The 16,299-nt window shown below is 37.9% G+C and overlaps 1 protein-coding gene across 1 annotated transcript in view; it reads left to right on the top strand.

Moving 5' to 3' along the window:
• Positions 1 to 16,299, top strand: part of LOC136253056 (uncharacterized) — a 106,434-nt gene that overhangs the window by 46,567 nt on the left and 43,568 nt on the right. The window contains exon 5 of the mRNA XM_066045646.1: positions 2,087 to 2,194. Coding sequence (XP_065901718.1) covers positions 2,087 to 2,194 — 108 coding nt within the window. The remainder of the gene's footprint in view (positions 1 to 2,086; positions 2,195 to 16,299) is intronic.

The raw sequence follows: 16,299 nt of genomic DNA, 5'->3' as shown, positions 1-16,299 counted from the left end.
TCAAACTAACACCACCAGTGGATAGCTACACTATATTGTACTACCAGATTTATCCCTCACTACTATACTCAAATTATTCGAGGGCGGTTTTAACAGATGTCTTTCTGGGTGGTGTAAAGAACTCAAGTTGCAGTTTCAGGCCTTGTGAAGAGCCTGGCTTGGCAAGAATCAGTGGTTTACTGGTGTATGGCCTGATAATGTTGGCCAAATGATTTTTTGTTTATTTTGCTGCGTATGAGCCACTAAGATGCTAGCACAGCCCTGTAATCTCATGTCTAAACTTCAATCGTGGTCTGCCTCAATTTTGAAATCTATATTTTGCCCACCTTGCCACCCCCTACCCTCCTCCCCTTTGTGAGCACTCATGATACTGCTTTGCTCATCCAACTGCTCAGATTTTATATCTAATTGGGCTTGAAACAAGTAGCTGCAAGTATATGATTTGAAAGGTAATAGATTGATGCACATCTTGTGTAAATTTCATACGCATGCTTGCCGTCCTCGGCAAGTTACGCTGACTGAATTCTTTATAACCGTTTATCTCAAAACTTCTAATGTGCAATTTGGAACATTTTTTTCCAAAATTCAGTCACACATGGTGTAATATTGTGTTGCAACTGTAACTGTTCTGGTTTTGTTCCATTGTTTTGTTTTTGTACCCCATCATGGAGTAATGATTGCTATGAATATGAATCATACAGTACAATAGTACTGTATAGTAGAGACCAGAAAGGTGTAGGAGTAGCCCATGACAAACATCATTCAAAAACCGGCCTCACTTTTCCTTTACGATGAGGAAGTAGTATTGGTTACGTAAAACTAAGCCCAAATAAGCCTTCAGATTGACCAAAAATGCTTTCAACAAGTTGCTATATATATATTGTTTTTAATAATTAAACAGATTTTTTACTGATTAACTGATTGCCTGATTGACTGGTGCCTTCAGACAAAAAAAACATTATGCAACTATGGCTAAGGCTACAGGCTTGATTTTTTTTACTGTTTGACACCAGGGAGGTGCCATTTGGCATACCGCAGTATATATAATGCATTCTTGATGGATTTACAAGTGTCCTCCTTTGTGTCCCATTCATTTTGACTGACAGCAAAATGTGTTGATTTGGCCATAGCACATGATGGCTTCCCTTCGTACCTGAAATCATCTGTATTTTTTATAGTGGTTGCTTTGATTGCATAGGTGCTTTTCGACCATTTTTAAATTCATAATGCTGTGTAACGGATTGAACATAGGTAACAACAAAGCATTATGGATACTTCAATTTTCAGGCAATAATTGGTAGCTGGGGTGTGTGGCACCATTTCTTTTGATGCAGTATGCATATTTTACAAAAAAAAAAGTTAACAAACAAGTACACAAAAATAGGAATTTTCAACTAAAGTAGGGACCATGGCACATAGATAAAAGTACTGAAACAAGCTGGAGTAGTGCATGATATTAAATCACAGTAAAACAATCAGAAGTGTTATATCCCTACTCTGCTCAAGATACTATAATGGAAATGCACAGTAGAGATATAGCACTTCTTATTGTTTTACTGTGATTAATATCATGCACTACTTCAGTACTTTTTATTGATGTGCTATGGTTCCTATTTTAGTTGAAAATTCCAATTTTTTCTGTAGTTGTAATAAATCATGATTATGCCATACTTATCTTTGATGGGACAGATTAATAATAAGTTACAAAAGTTAGCTGACATGTATGAAAATTTTACAGGTTAGTAGTGATCATTATAAAGTGCTGAAACAAGATGTACATCATCACATCTCATCACACAACATGTAAACTTAATCCCTATATTAGGCATTGTTGTTGTAGAGACTAAATCAAGATTAAAATTATACATCAGGTGATGATCTCCCTTGCTTTAGTAATCTTTGTTAATGTCTCCTACTAGGCTATAAAATTCATTATCATTCTTACACTAGCAGCTATAATTGGTTTTTGTTGGTATCAGTTCTAGTGGATTTCCATACTACTACATTTACACAGAAAATTTTATATGTGTAGTGCTTGTTGTCGTGTGATCCTTTTAATGTTTGTGTTATCATGATATTATTACAGACATCAGAATGTGATCAACTACTAACAGCAGCTGAAGCTGGTGATGTTGTTACTGTGGAGAGATTAATACATGCCAGATACATTGATGTGAACACTACTGGTGGCTGGGTTAGTACATTTTATGGTGTATTGTCAGTGTGTGGCTGATAGTAGTATTGAGCGTTGTACACATGTAGTGAATGTGTGATGTTTACCAGTAGTAGGTGATGGAACAATGATGTTTTTAGATATTTTAACGTAATTGGAAAATAAATTTGTAAATTCATGTGATGAAACAAGTTGCAATGGACTTTTATGTGCATAATAGAATAATATAGAATTAGAAGGATCAAACTTCTCACCGCCACAACCGCCATATGGTGGTTTCAATTATAAGCACTCGTAGCATCATATTCTAAATGCTCTGTAACTTCACTCAAGTGTTTTAGGAGCCCCTGCGCTTATTCAGTAGTGGGCACGCCCTTAAGTGAATGGGAACAGGGATAATTGGTCTCTCGCACACTATTCAGCGATTAGATGATGCAATTGCATACTTTCGGAACGTCAATAACAAGCATTATAAACCATTCTTCGACATGATAATGGCAACTACTAATCACGATAAACAATAAGGAGAGGGATTATATAGGTTGGAGTGGCGTATTACTACTTTTGTATGCCTCAAAACAGTGACCTCGTGTCTGTATGTGCTTGCGCACTGGAAAACCTGACTTAGAGATAATCGCTTCAACTGTAAACAGGTTAGTGATGTTTATCGTATTATTATAAACAGTGCTGGCCAGTAAAATAATGAAATTTCACGTTTGGTTTCACTTAGATCGATTTTTGTACATTGAAGTTATATAATGGATTTGTGGTTGCTCTTGTGTAAACAACAGCTTCATAATCGAATACCTTGTTCTATAGCGAGTAATTTGTAATATAGTTTTATAGGAGTATATGGTATGGTGTGTAAGTTACAGCAGCTTAGAAACAGTAGATTGGAGCCTCTACAAATTTGGCGGTGAGGGGGTTAAAATCTAACCACTATAAAAATTTAATCACCATAAAAATGTGAAATTTTGTGAGCCTAGTAGTATTCAAGGGCATGCACAAGTACTATGGACCAAACTGAATTTTACTTGAAAAGCCATCTCTATGGTAATGGGTTGCTATTCAAACATGTATAATAGTTATCAGCAACCATTGCTATAGAAACATGTAATTGATCCATAGCAACCATAGTTTAGCAGCCATTACTTGATACCTATGAACAAGTACGCAAACTCCGAATAGCATTGATAATTAAGATTAATACCACTCTTGCTGCTTTCAAACTGATATTTCAGTGCACCACCCAAACCCCAGATTTTACTGCTACCATGTGAGCTACTATATCACTAGTGTTTTGTGAAGATGTGTACACAACAGCACATGTCTAGTTTCATAATACACATTGTAAAATGTGATCCAGTATAGGAAAACCGGTCTTATCGCATATTTAAAAGTATCAAGAAATGCCAATTTTAAGTATTTAGTGTGTTGTAGCTCGCCAATGGTTGAAGCTATGTGTACCAAATTTTCAAATGTTTTACACCAATTCCTTACCTTCCAGAGCATCCACTATGCAAGTAGCCAACAACTAAGTTCCCCACCATTTTAGATAATTTTTAACCGAGGTTGACTGTATTAGTTGTGCTATAAAGGGGTGGGAGGTGGAGGGCCTGGAAGGTAGGCAAGATGGTGTTCAAAAATTGAAAAGGAAGGCGTAGGGATGAATTATGCCAAGTTATGGGCCATTCAGGTATCAAAACTGGCTAAAATAAAAGGTAATTCACAGTAGTGGTACTTATTCAACACTACAGAGCTGTACAGCCACATACAGTCATCCCCAGACTTCCCACACTGTGTGTATGGATTGACACTGGGCTTGGGAAAAGCAGCCAGCAAAACCAGACCACTCAAGTCTAGCTGATTTTGATTGTGGAATTAGATAGTTTATTCATGTAGCTTTGTGTCCTGGGTGAAAAATCGAATCTGCAGACATGGGCGATAAGACCAGTTTTCCCAGACTGGGTCACAAATGTCTTTTGCTCTCTTGTTCACAGTCAGAACAGAAGCATTGGAACTAGGAGGCCATGGACCCCACACAAGTTTCAAAAGTATGTTTGGCCTCCACACTTTTGGGGCCAAATAGTTCAGGTTGAAAAAATCTTTATACTTCTATGCAAGAAGCCACTATGCAATGGCAAAGTCTCTTGCGGCAGCACCAATCTCTTGTGACTTCACCACAACTTTCAAGCCATTCACTGTATTAAACCCAAAGGTACCTGTAATTTTATTTCTGTTTAGTCCTGGCATGTGATATTTGTTATTCAAATATTTTACTGGAAACCATGCTGTTTGAACTTTAAACAGTGGAGAGGATGCCACATCCATTAAGCTATGTACATGATGGCAAAGATTTAGCTCAAAGGTGGCAATAGATGTAAAAGGGCAGTCACACTGTAGTGCATGAGTATATATAAAAGTTGCTGACTATTGACGATTAAATGGATTTGAAAGATAAGACTTTGGTCAAGTTAATATTATCAAGTAGTATAAAGGTTGACTCAAGGCTTCTGAATGTGAAAGTTAAGCTTTTGGGAATACCTGCTATAACGGACATCCCAGTTCCTTCAAGATATGAAGTTTCACTTTGTGGATATCAACTGTTTATGTTGTAACCTTGTATTAAGTTTGTAGTGCATGCATGCATGAGGTACACAGAACATAATTATAAAAAAAATCTTTACATGAGCATGGCATATCACGTTACATGCATTAGAGCTCATGCATTAGATGTAGAGGAGTATAGCAGCCAAAGAAATGTAGCTATTAGGATTATTAGTTAGTGATAACATACTTCACTATAAATGCACTTGTGAACTGAGCTGCAATAGCCCTCTCAATGGGACCATCTGTGTCTGCATAGTTGTTGATCAGTTTGTAATTGATTGGTGATGGCTAACTTTACCCCAACACTCTGAAAAAATGTTCCTGTACAACCATGACTGAACAACACTGCAGGATAGTCTTTCTTGTAATATTGTTTAGTTAACAGTTCACTACAGTTTATTAAGTTTATATACTACACTATAGTCAGTTCATGTCTCTAAATAACTTTTGTTACATAGGTCAGCTGTCAAACCATTATGGAGGGATGATAATGCCAGAACTGTTTGTCAATACAGTGTATTATATGAATAAGAACAAGTAACTAAAGAGTGATGAGGCTTTAAACATATCCCGTACATTTAGTGTGGATGTGTAAACATAATCTAATCCAAAACAGCCAAGCTGTAAAAAAAGTGTGCGGCCCTCAGAAAGGCTATGGTGAAAAAAGATGTGAAATCCAAGGTGGCGGCCAAGAAATGGCTGTGATGGTAGGTTAATGGTAAAAAGTTTAATAATGACAATTCAGGTAAATTTTGTGAAGCGGCACAAAAAGTCACCTGAATTGTCTTTATTAAAATTTTTACCATTAACCTACCATCACAGCCATTTCTTGGCTGCCACCTTGGATTTCACATCTTTTTTCACCATAGCCTTTCTGAGGGCCGCACACTTTTTTTACAGCTTGGCTGTTTTGGATTAGATTTCATTTCTTTTTGTATTTGTATACCCCAAAGCCGGCCTATGGCCAGCTGTGGGACTTTTCTAACCTATGTTTTTTTTCTTTACTACAGGAAGAAGAAAAGATGAAGTAGATGTACTTTAAATATTTTATCAGTAAATGTACAAATTATATATATAATACATATGTGACCGGATTTGCGAAAAGGGGCCTTCCACACACATCCAATTTGCCAACTTTGACAATTGATAACTTCAGATTGGAAAGAGCTATTGCCTTGAAATTTGGGCAGTGGTGATTTCTTTGCAGCTGAACTCTCCACATGATGGTTTCTTTGTAGCTGAACTCTCTACAAGGTAATTTCTTTTAGCTGATCTCTATACAGGGAGATTTGTTTGTAGTTGAACTATCTACAAGGTAACTTCTTCTAGTTGATCTCTCTACAGGGTGATTTGTTCGTAGCTGAATTCTGTACAGGTGATTTGTTTGCAGCTGAGCTCTTTACAAAATGGTTTCTTTGTAGCTGAACTCTCTACGAAGTAACTTCTTCTAAGTGATCTTTCTACAGGGTGATTTGTTTGTAGCTGAACTATCTACAAGGTAATTTCTTCTAGCTGATCTCTCTACAGGGTGATTTGTTTGTAGCTGAATTCTGTACAGGTGATTTGTTTGCAGCTGAGCTCTTTACAGAATGGTTTCTTTGTAGCTGAACTCTCTAAAAGGTAAGTTCTTCTAACTGATCTTTCTACACGGCAATTTGTTTGTGGCAGAATTTTATACAGGGTGATTTCTTTGCAGCTGAACTCTCTATATGGTGGTTTCTTTGTAGCTGAACTCTCTACAAAGTAATTTCTTCTAGCTGATCTCTACAGGGTGATTTGTTTACAGCTGAATTCTGTACAGGTGATTTGTTTGCAGCTGAGCTCTTTACAGAATGGTTTCTTTGTAGCTGAACTCTCTACAAGGTAACTTCTTCTAACTGATCTTTCTACAAGGTGATTTGTTTGTAGCTGAACTATCTACAAGGTAATTTCTTCTAGCTGATCTCTCTACAGGGTGATTTGTTTGTAGCTGAATTCTGTACAGGTGATTTGTTTGCAGCTGAGCTCTTTACAGAATGGTTTCTTTGTAGCTGAACTCTCTACAAGGTAACTTTTCTAGCTGATGTCTCTACAAGGTGGCTAGTTTGTAGCTGAACTCTCTACAAGGTGGTTTCTTTGTAACTGAAATTTCTACAAGGTGACTTCTTCTAGCTGATCTTTCAATAGGGTGATTTGTTTGTAGCTTCACTCTCTACAAGGTAACTTCTTCTAGCTGATCTCTCTACAGGGAGATTTGTTTGTAGCTGAACTCTCTACAGGTGATTTGTTTGAAGCTGAACTTTCTAAATGATGGTTTGTTTGTAGCTGAACTCTCTACAAGATAACTTCTTCTAGCTGATCTCTCTACAGGGTGATTTATTTGTAGCTAAATTCTGTACAGGTGATTTGTTTGCAGCTGAACTCTTTACAAAATGGTTTCTTTGTAGCTGAACTCTCTAAAAGGTAACTTCTTCTAACTGATCTTTCTACAGGGCAATTTGTTTGTGGCAGAATTTTATACAGGGTGATTTCTTTGCAGCTGAACTCTCTACATGGTGGTTTCTTTGTAGCTGAACTCTCTACAAGGTAACTTCTTCTAGCTGATCTTTCTACAGGGTGATTTGTTTGTAGCTGAACGATCTACAAGTTAACTTCTTCTAGCTGATCTCTCTACAGGGAGATTTGTTTGTAGCTGAACTCTCTACAGGTGATTTGTTTGAAGCTGAACTCTCTAAATGATGGTTTCTTTGTAGCTGAACTCTCTACAAGTTAACTTCTTCTAGCTGATCTCTCTGCATGATGGTTTGTTTGTAGCTGAATTCTGTATAGGTGATTTGTTTGCAGCTGAGCTCTTTAAATAATGATTTCTTTGTAGCTGAACTCTCTCAAGGTAACTTCTTCTAGCTGATGTCTTTACAGGGTCACTAGTTTGTAGCTGAATTCTCTACATGGTGGTTTCTTTGTAACTGAATTCTCTACAAGGTAACTTTTTCTAGCTCATCTTTCTACAAGGTGATTTATTTGTAGCTGAATTCTTTACAGGTGATTTGTTTGCAGCTGAGCTCTTTAAAGAATGGTTTCTTTGTAGCTGAACTCTCTACCAGGTAACTTCTTCTAGCTGATGTCCCTACAAGGTCACTAGTTTGTAGCTGAGCTCTCTACATGGTGGTTTTTTTGTAACTGAACTCTCTACAAGATGACCTCTTCTAGCTGATCTTTCTACAGGGTGATTTGTTTGAAGCTGAACTCTCTACAAGGTAACTTCTTCTAGCTGATCTCTCTACAGGGAGATTTGTTTGTAGCTGAACTCTCTACATGATGGTTTCTTTGTAGCTGAACTCTCTACAAGGTAACTTCTTCTAGCTAATCTCTCTACAGGGAGATTTGTTTGTAGCTGAACTCTCTACATGATGGTTTCTTTGTAGCTGAACTCTCTGCAAGGTAACTTCTTCTATTGATCTCTCCACAGGGCGATTTGTTTGTAGCTGAACTCTCTACATGGTGGTTTCTTTGTAGCTGAACTCTACAAGGTGATTTTTTCTAGCTGAACTATCTCTTTCCATAGTTGCATGAACTCCCTACAAGGTAACTTCTTCTAGCTGATCTCTCTACAGGGTGACTTGTGTGTAGCTGATCTCTATACAGGTTTCTTATTTCTAGCTGATCTCTTGAATTCTCTTCAGAGTGACTGCTCTATTAGGATGACTGCTCTATTAGAGTATCTCAATCTCGCACTTGCTGCACCAAGTTGGATTTCGTGTTATAACTCCATGGCTTTAAGTCTGATTCTTCTACACCATTGATGAGCCTTTCTAAGATGATTACTCCATCTGTACAACGATTTTCAAAGCATTACCCCAAGCGGTTTATCTGGTAGGCGTGGCAAGCAGTCGTTTTTTTATTAGCTGATTTCGATTGCATAATTGTTACACACTGTTGGTTTTTTCGTTGTATCTTCCTGATTTTTAGCTCGATTTCTTTCAAACCACAAAAGGTTTGAGGTTCAATAGTTAACCTATTCACCCACCGATTTTCAGCTTCTTCCCATACGCGGTTTACCCTGTAGGCGTGACAACATATTGGTGTTATTTTTCGTGAATAATCGCTCATAACTCTTTGCCTGTTTAACGTATTCCAGCCAAAGTTGGTATCGAGATGCGCCTTTATATCTCCCTTCTGTGTGCCAAATTGCATGGCAATCGGATATGGCGTTCAAGTTTTATAGCAGTTTTTGTAAGTGTGCAACAAGAAAAAGAAAAATAAGAAGAAAAAAAAAAACCAAGAAACTGAGTCAATTTTTGAAGTCGCATATCTCGGGAACGCGCGAAGCGATTTCACTCAAATTTGAAATGTGGAGTGCTGCAGTTGGAGGGCATGTCCACAGCAAAAATCGTCGTGTTTCATCAAGGAAGCACAGAGCTACGGAGGTGCGAAAATTGCATTTTCTTTCTTCCTGTCAATATACTCACGGGTGTTACGCGCCGGCTTCTTGGGCCGCACGACACACTACCGTGCGCGCCCTCGGGCATCGTGCGCACATATCAGGCAATGCACTCCTTACAGTGTTACAACTATTACATGTTCACTATCAATAGTTTTATAACATGTGTTATGAAGACACACGGTAGTGTGTCGTGCGGCCCATAATGATATATTCAACCACCACTGAGGATCCTGGACAAATGCCAGACCACATTAAAGGCACCCTCAACCACATCAAAGGCATTTAACTTAAAAGTAAATTAGCAGCTTAAAACTACTGTAAAAGTAACTTGAAAGGGTTAGAACTACTTTAAAAAGCACCTTCAAAAGCTTAAAAAGCTACTTTGAAGTGTAACATATTAGTTGCAACGCTGTAGGTCGTGCATTGCCTGATATGTGCGCACTCGCCCTCGGGCGCGCAGTAGTTCTAACCCTTTCAAGTTACTTTTACAGTAGTTTTAAGCTGCTAAATTTACTTTTAAGTTAAATGCCTTTGATGTGGTTGAGGGTACCTTTAATGTGGTCTGGCATTTGTCCAGGATCCTCTATGGTGGTTGAATATATCATTATGGTTACTATATCAAAGCTTCACATTAGCTCTTACTATAACACTAGCACTTACTATGTAAGGTTTTCAAAATGTATAAGAAACCTTATCACCATTAGACAGTTTTGATTGTGGGATTCGGTTGGTCTCAATTGAGAGCCACAGGAGGGCTCAATTGTAGGCCACAGGAGATCACTGAAGCCCACAATGTAAAGTGGATGTTGCTCATATAGGTTTCATATACATTTTACTACAGTATTCAATAGTAAGAAGCATTAAAGCTGTACAGTTTGTGGAATGCAGTAATGAGTTGTCAGCACACTTTGCAGTGCAACATCTAGATGTTGCACTGCTAAGTGTGCCACATCACATTTGTAGCATAAAGAATTCCTTTGATCTGCGGTGTGAAAGTGTTACATGTGTACATGTTCACCTCTTTGATATTATTCGTTTTGTTGGATGTCAGGCTTAAATAATTGTTCAAGGTGATAGGAAAATTAAGCCACTAATTATTGACAGATTTTATATTCTGTATACAGTTATCTAATCCAAAACAGCCAAGCTGTAAAAAAAGTGTGCGGCCCTCAGAAAGGCTATGGTGAAAAAAGATGTGAAAAAAGCGGCACAAAAATTCACCTGAATTGTCGTTATTAAAATTTTTACCATTAACTTACCATCACAGCCATTTCTTGGCCGCCACCTTGGATTTCACATCTTTTTTCAACATAGCCTTTCTGAGGGCCGCACAACTTACCATCACAGCCATTTCTTGGCCGCCACCTTGGATTTCACATCTTTTTTCACCATAGCCTTTCTGAGGGCCGCACACGTTTTTTTACAGCTTGGCTGTTTTGGATTAGATTTCATTTCTTTTTGTATATTTATACCCCAAAGCCGGCCTATGGCCAGCTTTGGGACTTTTTTAACCTATGTTTTTGTTCTTTACTACAGGTAGAAGAAAAGATGAAGTAGATGTACTTTAAATATTTTATCAGTAAATGTACAAATTATATATATAATACATATGTGACCGGATTTGCGAAAAGGGGTCTTCCACACACATCCAATTTGCCAACTTTGACAATTGATAACTTCAGATTGGAAAGAGCTATTGCCTTGAAATTTGGGCAGTGGTGATTTCTTTGCAGCTGAACTCTATACATGATGGTTTTTTGGTAGCTGAACTCTCTACAAGGTAATTTCTTCTAGCTGATCTCTCTACAGGGAGATTTTTTTGTAGCTGAACTATCTACAAGGTAACTTCTTATAGCTGATCTCTCTACAGGGTGATTTGTTCATAGCTGAATTCTGTACAGGTGATTTGTTTGCAGCTGAGCTCTTTACAAAATGGTTTCTTTGTAGCTGAACTCTCTACAAAGTAACTTCTTCTAAGTGATCTTTCTACAGGGTGATTCGTTTGGAGCTGAACTCTCTACAAGGTAATTTCTTCTAGCTGATCTCTCTACAGGGAGATTTGTTCGTAGCTGAATTCTGTACAGGTGATTTATTTGCAGCTGAGCTCTTTACAGAATGGTTTCTTTGTAGCTGAACTCTCTACAAAGTAACTTCTTCTAAGTGATCTTTCTACAGGGTGATTCGTTTGTAGCTGAACTATCTACAAGGTAATTTCTTCTAGCTGATCTCTCTACAGGGTGATTTGTTTGTAGCTGAATTCTGTACAGGTGATTTGTTTGCAGCTGAGCTCTTTACAGAATGGTTTCTTTGTAGTTGAACTCTCTACAAGGTAACTTTTCTAGCTGATGTCTCTACAAGGTGACTAGTTTGTAGCTGAACTTTCTACATGGTGGTTTCTTTGTAACTGAACTTTCTACAAGGTGACTTCTTCTAGCTGATCTATCAATAGGGTGACTTGTTTGTAGCTTCACTCTCTACAAGGTAACTTCTTCTAACTGATCTTTCTACAGGGAGATTTGTTTGTAGCTGAACTATCTACAAGGTAACTTCTTCTAGCTGATCTCTCTACAGGATGATTTGTTCGTAGCTAAATTCTGTACATGTGATTTGTTTGCAGCTGAGCTCTTTACAGAATGGTTTCTTTGTAGCTGAACTCTCTACAAGGTAACTTTTCTAGCTGATGTCTCTACAAGGTGGCTAGTTTGTAGCTGAACTCTCTACATGGTGGTTTCTTTGTAACTGAACTTTCTACAAGGTGACTTCTTCTAGCTGATCTTTCGATAGGGTGATTTATTTGTAGCTTCACTCTCTACAAGGTAACTTCTTCTAGCTGATCTCTCTACAGGGAGATTTGTTTGTAGCTGAACTCTCTACATGATGGTTTCTTTGTAGCTTCACTCTCTACAAGTTAACTTCTTCTAGCTGATCTCTCTACAGGGTGATTTCTTTGCAGCTGAACTCTCTACATGATGGTTTCTTTGTAGCTGAACTCTCTACAAGGTAATTTCTTCTAGCTGATCTCTCTACAAGGAGATTTTTTTGTAGCTGAACTATCTACAAGGTAACTTCTTCTAGCTGATCACTCTACAGGGTGATTTGTTCATAGCTGAATTCTTTACAGGTGATTTGTTTGCAGCTGAGCTCTTTACAAAATGGTTTCTTTGTAGATGAACTCTCTACAAGGTAACTTCTTCTAACTGATCTTTCTACAGGGCAATTTGTTCATGGCAGAATTTTATACAGGGTGATTTCTTTGCAGCTGAACTCTCTACATGGTGGTTTCTTTGTAGCTGAACTCTCTACAAGGTAACTTCTTCTAGCTGATCTCTCTACAGGATGATTTGTTTGTAGCTGAACGATCTACAAGGTAACTTCTTCTAGCTGATCTTTCTGCAGTGAGATTTGTTCGTAGCTGAATTCTTTACAGGTGATTTGTTTGCAGCTGAGCTCTTTACAGAATGGTTTCTTTGTAGCTGAACTCTCTACAAGGTAACTTTTCTAGCTGATGTCTCTACAAGGTGACTAGTTTGTAGCTGAACTTTCTACATGGTGGTTTCTTTGTAACTGAACTTTCTACAAGGTGACTTCTTCTAGCTGATCTTTCAATAGGGTGATTTGTTTGTAGCTTCACTCTCTACAAGGTAACTTCTTCTAGCTGATCTCTGTACAGGGAGATTTGTTTGTAGCTGAACTCTCTACAGGTGATTTGTTTGTAGCTGAATTCTTTACAGGTGATTTGTTTGCAGCTGAACTCTTTACAAAATGGTTTCTTTGTAGATGAACTCTCTACAAGGTAACTTCTTCTAACTGATCTTTCTACAGGGCAATTTGTTCGTGGCAGAATTTTATATAGGGTGCTTTCTTTGCAACTGAACTCTCTACATGGTGGTTTCTTTGTAGCTGAACTCTCTACATGGTGGTTTCTTTGTAACTGAACTTTCTACAAGGTGACTTCTTCTAGCTGATCTTTCGATAGGGTGATTTATTTGTAGCTTCACTCTCTACAAGGTAACTTCTTCTAGCTGATCTCTCTACAGGGAGATTTGTTTGTAGCTGAACTCTCTACATGATGGTTTCTTTGTAGCTTCACTCTCTACAAGTTAACTTCTTCTAGCTGATCTCTCTACAGGGTGATTTCTTTGCAGCTGAACTCTCTACATGATGGTTTCTTTGTAGCTGAACTCTCTACAAGGTAATTTCTTCTAGCTGATCTCTCTACAAGGAGATTTTTTTGTAGCTGAACTATCTACAAGGTAACTTCTTCTAGCTGATCACTCTACAGGGTGATTTGTTCATAGCTGAATTCTTTACAGGTGATTTGTTTGCAGCTGAGCTCTTTACAAAATGGTTTCTTTGTAGATGAACTCTCTACAAGGTAACTTCTTCTAACTGATCTTTCTACAGGGCAATTTGTTCATGGCAGAATTTTATACAGGGTGATTTCTTTGCAGCTGAACTCTCTACATGGTGGTTTCTTTGTAGCTGAACTCTCTACAAGGTAACTTCTTCTAGCTGATCTCTCTACAGGATGATTTGTTTGTAGCTGAACGATCTACAAGGTAACTTCTTCTAGCTGATCTTTCTGCAGTGAGATTTGTTCGTAGCTGAATTCTTTACAGGTGATTTGTTTGCAGCTGAGCTCTTTACAGAATGGTTTCTTTGTAGCTGAACTCTCTACAAGGTAACTTTTCTAGCTGATGTCTCTACAAGGTGACTAGTTTGTAGCTGAACTTTCTACATGGTGGTTTCTTTGTAACTGAACTTTCTACAAGGTGACTTCTTCTAGCTGATCTTTCAATAGGGTGATTTGTTTGTAGCTTCACTCTCTACAAGGTAACTTCTTCTAGCTGATCTCTGTACAGGGAGATTTGTTTGTAGCTGAACTCTCTACAGGTGATTTGTTTGTAGCTGAATTCTTTACAGGTGATTTGTTTGCAGCTGAACTCTTTACAAAATGGTTTCTTTGTAGATGAACTCTCTACAAGGTAACTTCTTCTAACTGATCTTTCTACAGGGCAATTTGTTCGTGGCAGAATTTTATATAGGGTGCTTTCTTTGCAACTGAACTCTCTACATGGTGGTTTCTTTGTAGCTGAACTCTCTACAAGTTAACTTCTTCTAGATGATCTCTCTACATGGTGATTTGTTTGTAGCTGAATTTTGTATAGGTAATTTTTTTGCAGCTGAGCTCTTTAAATAATGGTTTCTTTGTAGCTGAACTCTCTCAAGGTAACTTCTTCAAGCTGATGTCTTTACAGGGTCACTAGTTTGTAGCTGAATTCTTTACATGGTGGTTTCTTTGTAGCTGAACTCTCTACAAGGTAACTTCTTTTAGCTGATGTCTCTACATGGTGGTTTTTTTGTAGCTGAACTCTCTACAAGGTGACCTCTTCTAGCTGATCTTTCTACAGGGTGATTTGTTTGAAGCTGAACTCTCTACAAGGTAACTTCTTCTAGCTGATCTCTCTACAGGGAGATTTGTTTGTAGCTGAACTCTCTACATGATGGTTTCTTTGTAGCTGAACTCTCTACAAGGTAACTTCTTCTAGCTAATCTCTCTACAGGGAGATTTGTTTGTAGCTGAACTCTCTACATGATGGTTTCTTTGTAGCTGAACTCTCTGCAAGGTAATTTCTTCTATTGATCTCTCCACAGGGCGATTTGTTTGTAGCTGAACTCTCTGCATGGTGGTTTCTTTGTAGCTGAACTCTACAAGGTGATTTTTTCTAGCTAAACTATTTCTTTCCATAGTTGCATGAACTCCCTACAAGGTAACTTCTTCTAGCTGATCTCTCTACAGGGTGATTTGTGTGTAGCTGATCTCTATACAGGTTTCTTATTTCTAGCTGATCTCTTGAATTCTCTTCAGAGTGACTGCTCTATTAGGATGACTACTCTATTAGAGTATCTCGATCTCGCACTTGCTGCACCAAGTTGGATTTCGTGTTATAACTCCATGGCTTTAAGTCTGATTCTTCTACACCATTGATGAGCCTTTCTAAGATGATTACTCCATCTGTACAACGATTTTCAAAGCATTACCCCAAGCGGTTTATCTGGTAGGCGTGGCAAGCAGTCGTTTTTTTATTAGCTGATCTCGATTGCGTAATTGTTACACACTGTTGGTTTTTTCGTTGTATCTTCCTGATTTTTAGCTCGATTTCTTTCAAACCACAAAAGGTTTGAGGTTCAATAGTTAACCTATTCACCCACCGATTTTCAGCTTCTTCCCATACGCGGTTTACCCTGTAGGCGTGACAACATATTGGTGTTATTTTTCGTGAATAATCGCTCATAACTCTTTGCCTGTTTAACGTATTCCAGCCAAAGTTGGTACAGAGATGCGCCTTTATATCCCCCTTCTGTGTGCCAAATTGCAAGGCAATCGGATATGGCGTTCGAGTTTTATAGGAGTTTTTGTAAGTGTGCGACAAGAAAAAGAAAAATAAGAAGAAAAAAAAACGAAGAAACTGAGCCAATTTTTGAAGTCGCATATCTCGGGAACGCGCGAAGCGATTTCACTCAAATTTGGAATGTGGAGTGCTGCAGTTGGAGGGCATGTCCACAGCAAAAATCGTCTTGTTTCATCAAGGAAGCACAGAGCTACGGAGGTGCGAAAATTGCATTTTCTTTCTTCCTGTCAATATACTCACGGGTGTTACGCGCCGGCTTTTTGGGCCGCACGACACACTACCGTGTGTCTTGATACATACTGATGTTTGCTCTTCTGAAAAATAAAATTTACATTGCTGGTTTATAAACTATTACCATATTTAATTTGTAAATGAAGCACCTTCAACAGTAGCCACACTTGAGTAGTGCCACAATTGATATTAAAATTATGAGCTTAAATATTGATTTTGAGTATTGAATAGTGGTCAAATTTGAATACTTACCACACTAAATGCCATGGTGTTTAACCACATTTAAATAGTATGGCTAAAAGATCACAATATTATTCAGCTGCAGAGAATTATGAACGTTTCTATAGATTATGTTGAAATTGTTTTGTTGTTCACACATAACATATACTTGGTTATTTGAATGATCCAAAGATGTGTTATAATTGATGAAATCATATCATGTTACCTGT

The sequence above is a fragment of the Dysidea avara genome, chromosome 4, assembly GCF_963678975.1.
Source record: "Dysidea avara chromosome 4, odDysAvar1.4, whole genome shotgun sequence".
In the NCBI taxonomy this organism is placed as follows: domain Eukaryota; kingdom Metazoa; phylum Porifera; class Demospongiae; order Dictyoceratida; family Dysideidae; genus Dysidea; species Dysidea avara.
Note: the sequence above shows the minus strand (reverse complement) of the source record. Positions and strands in the feature narration are given on the sequence as shown.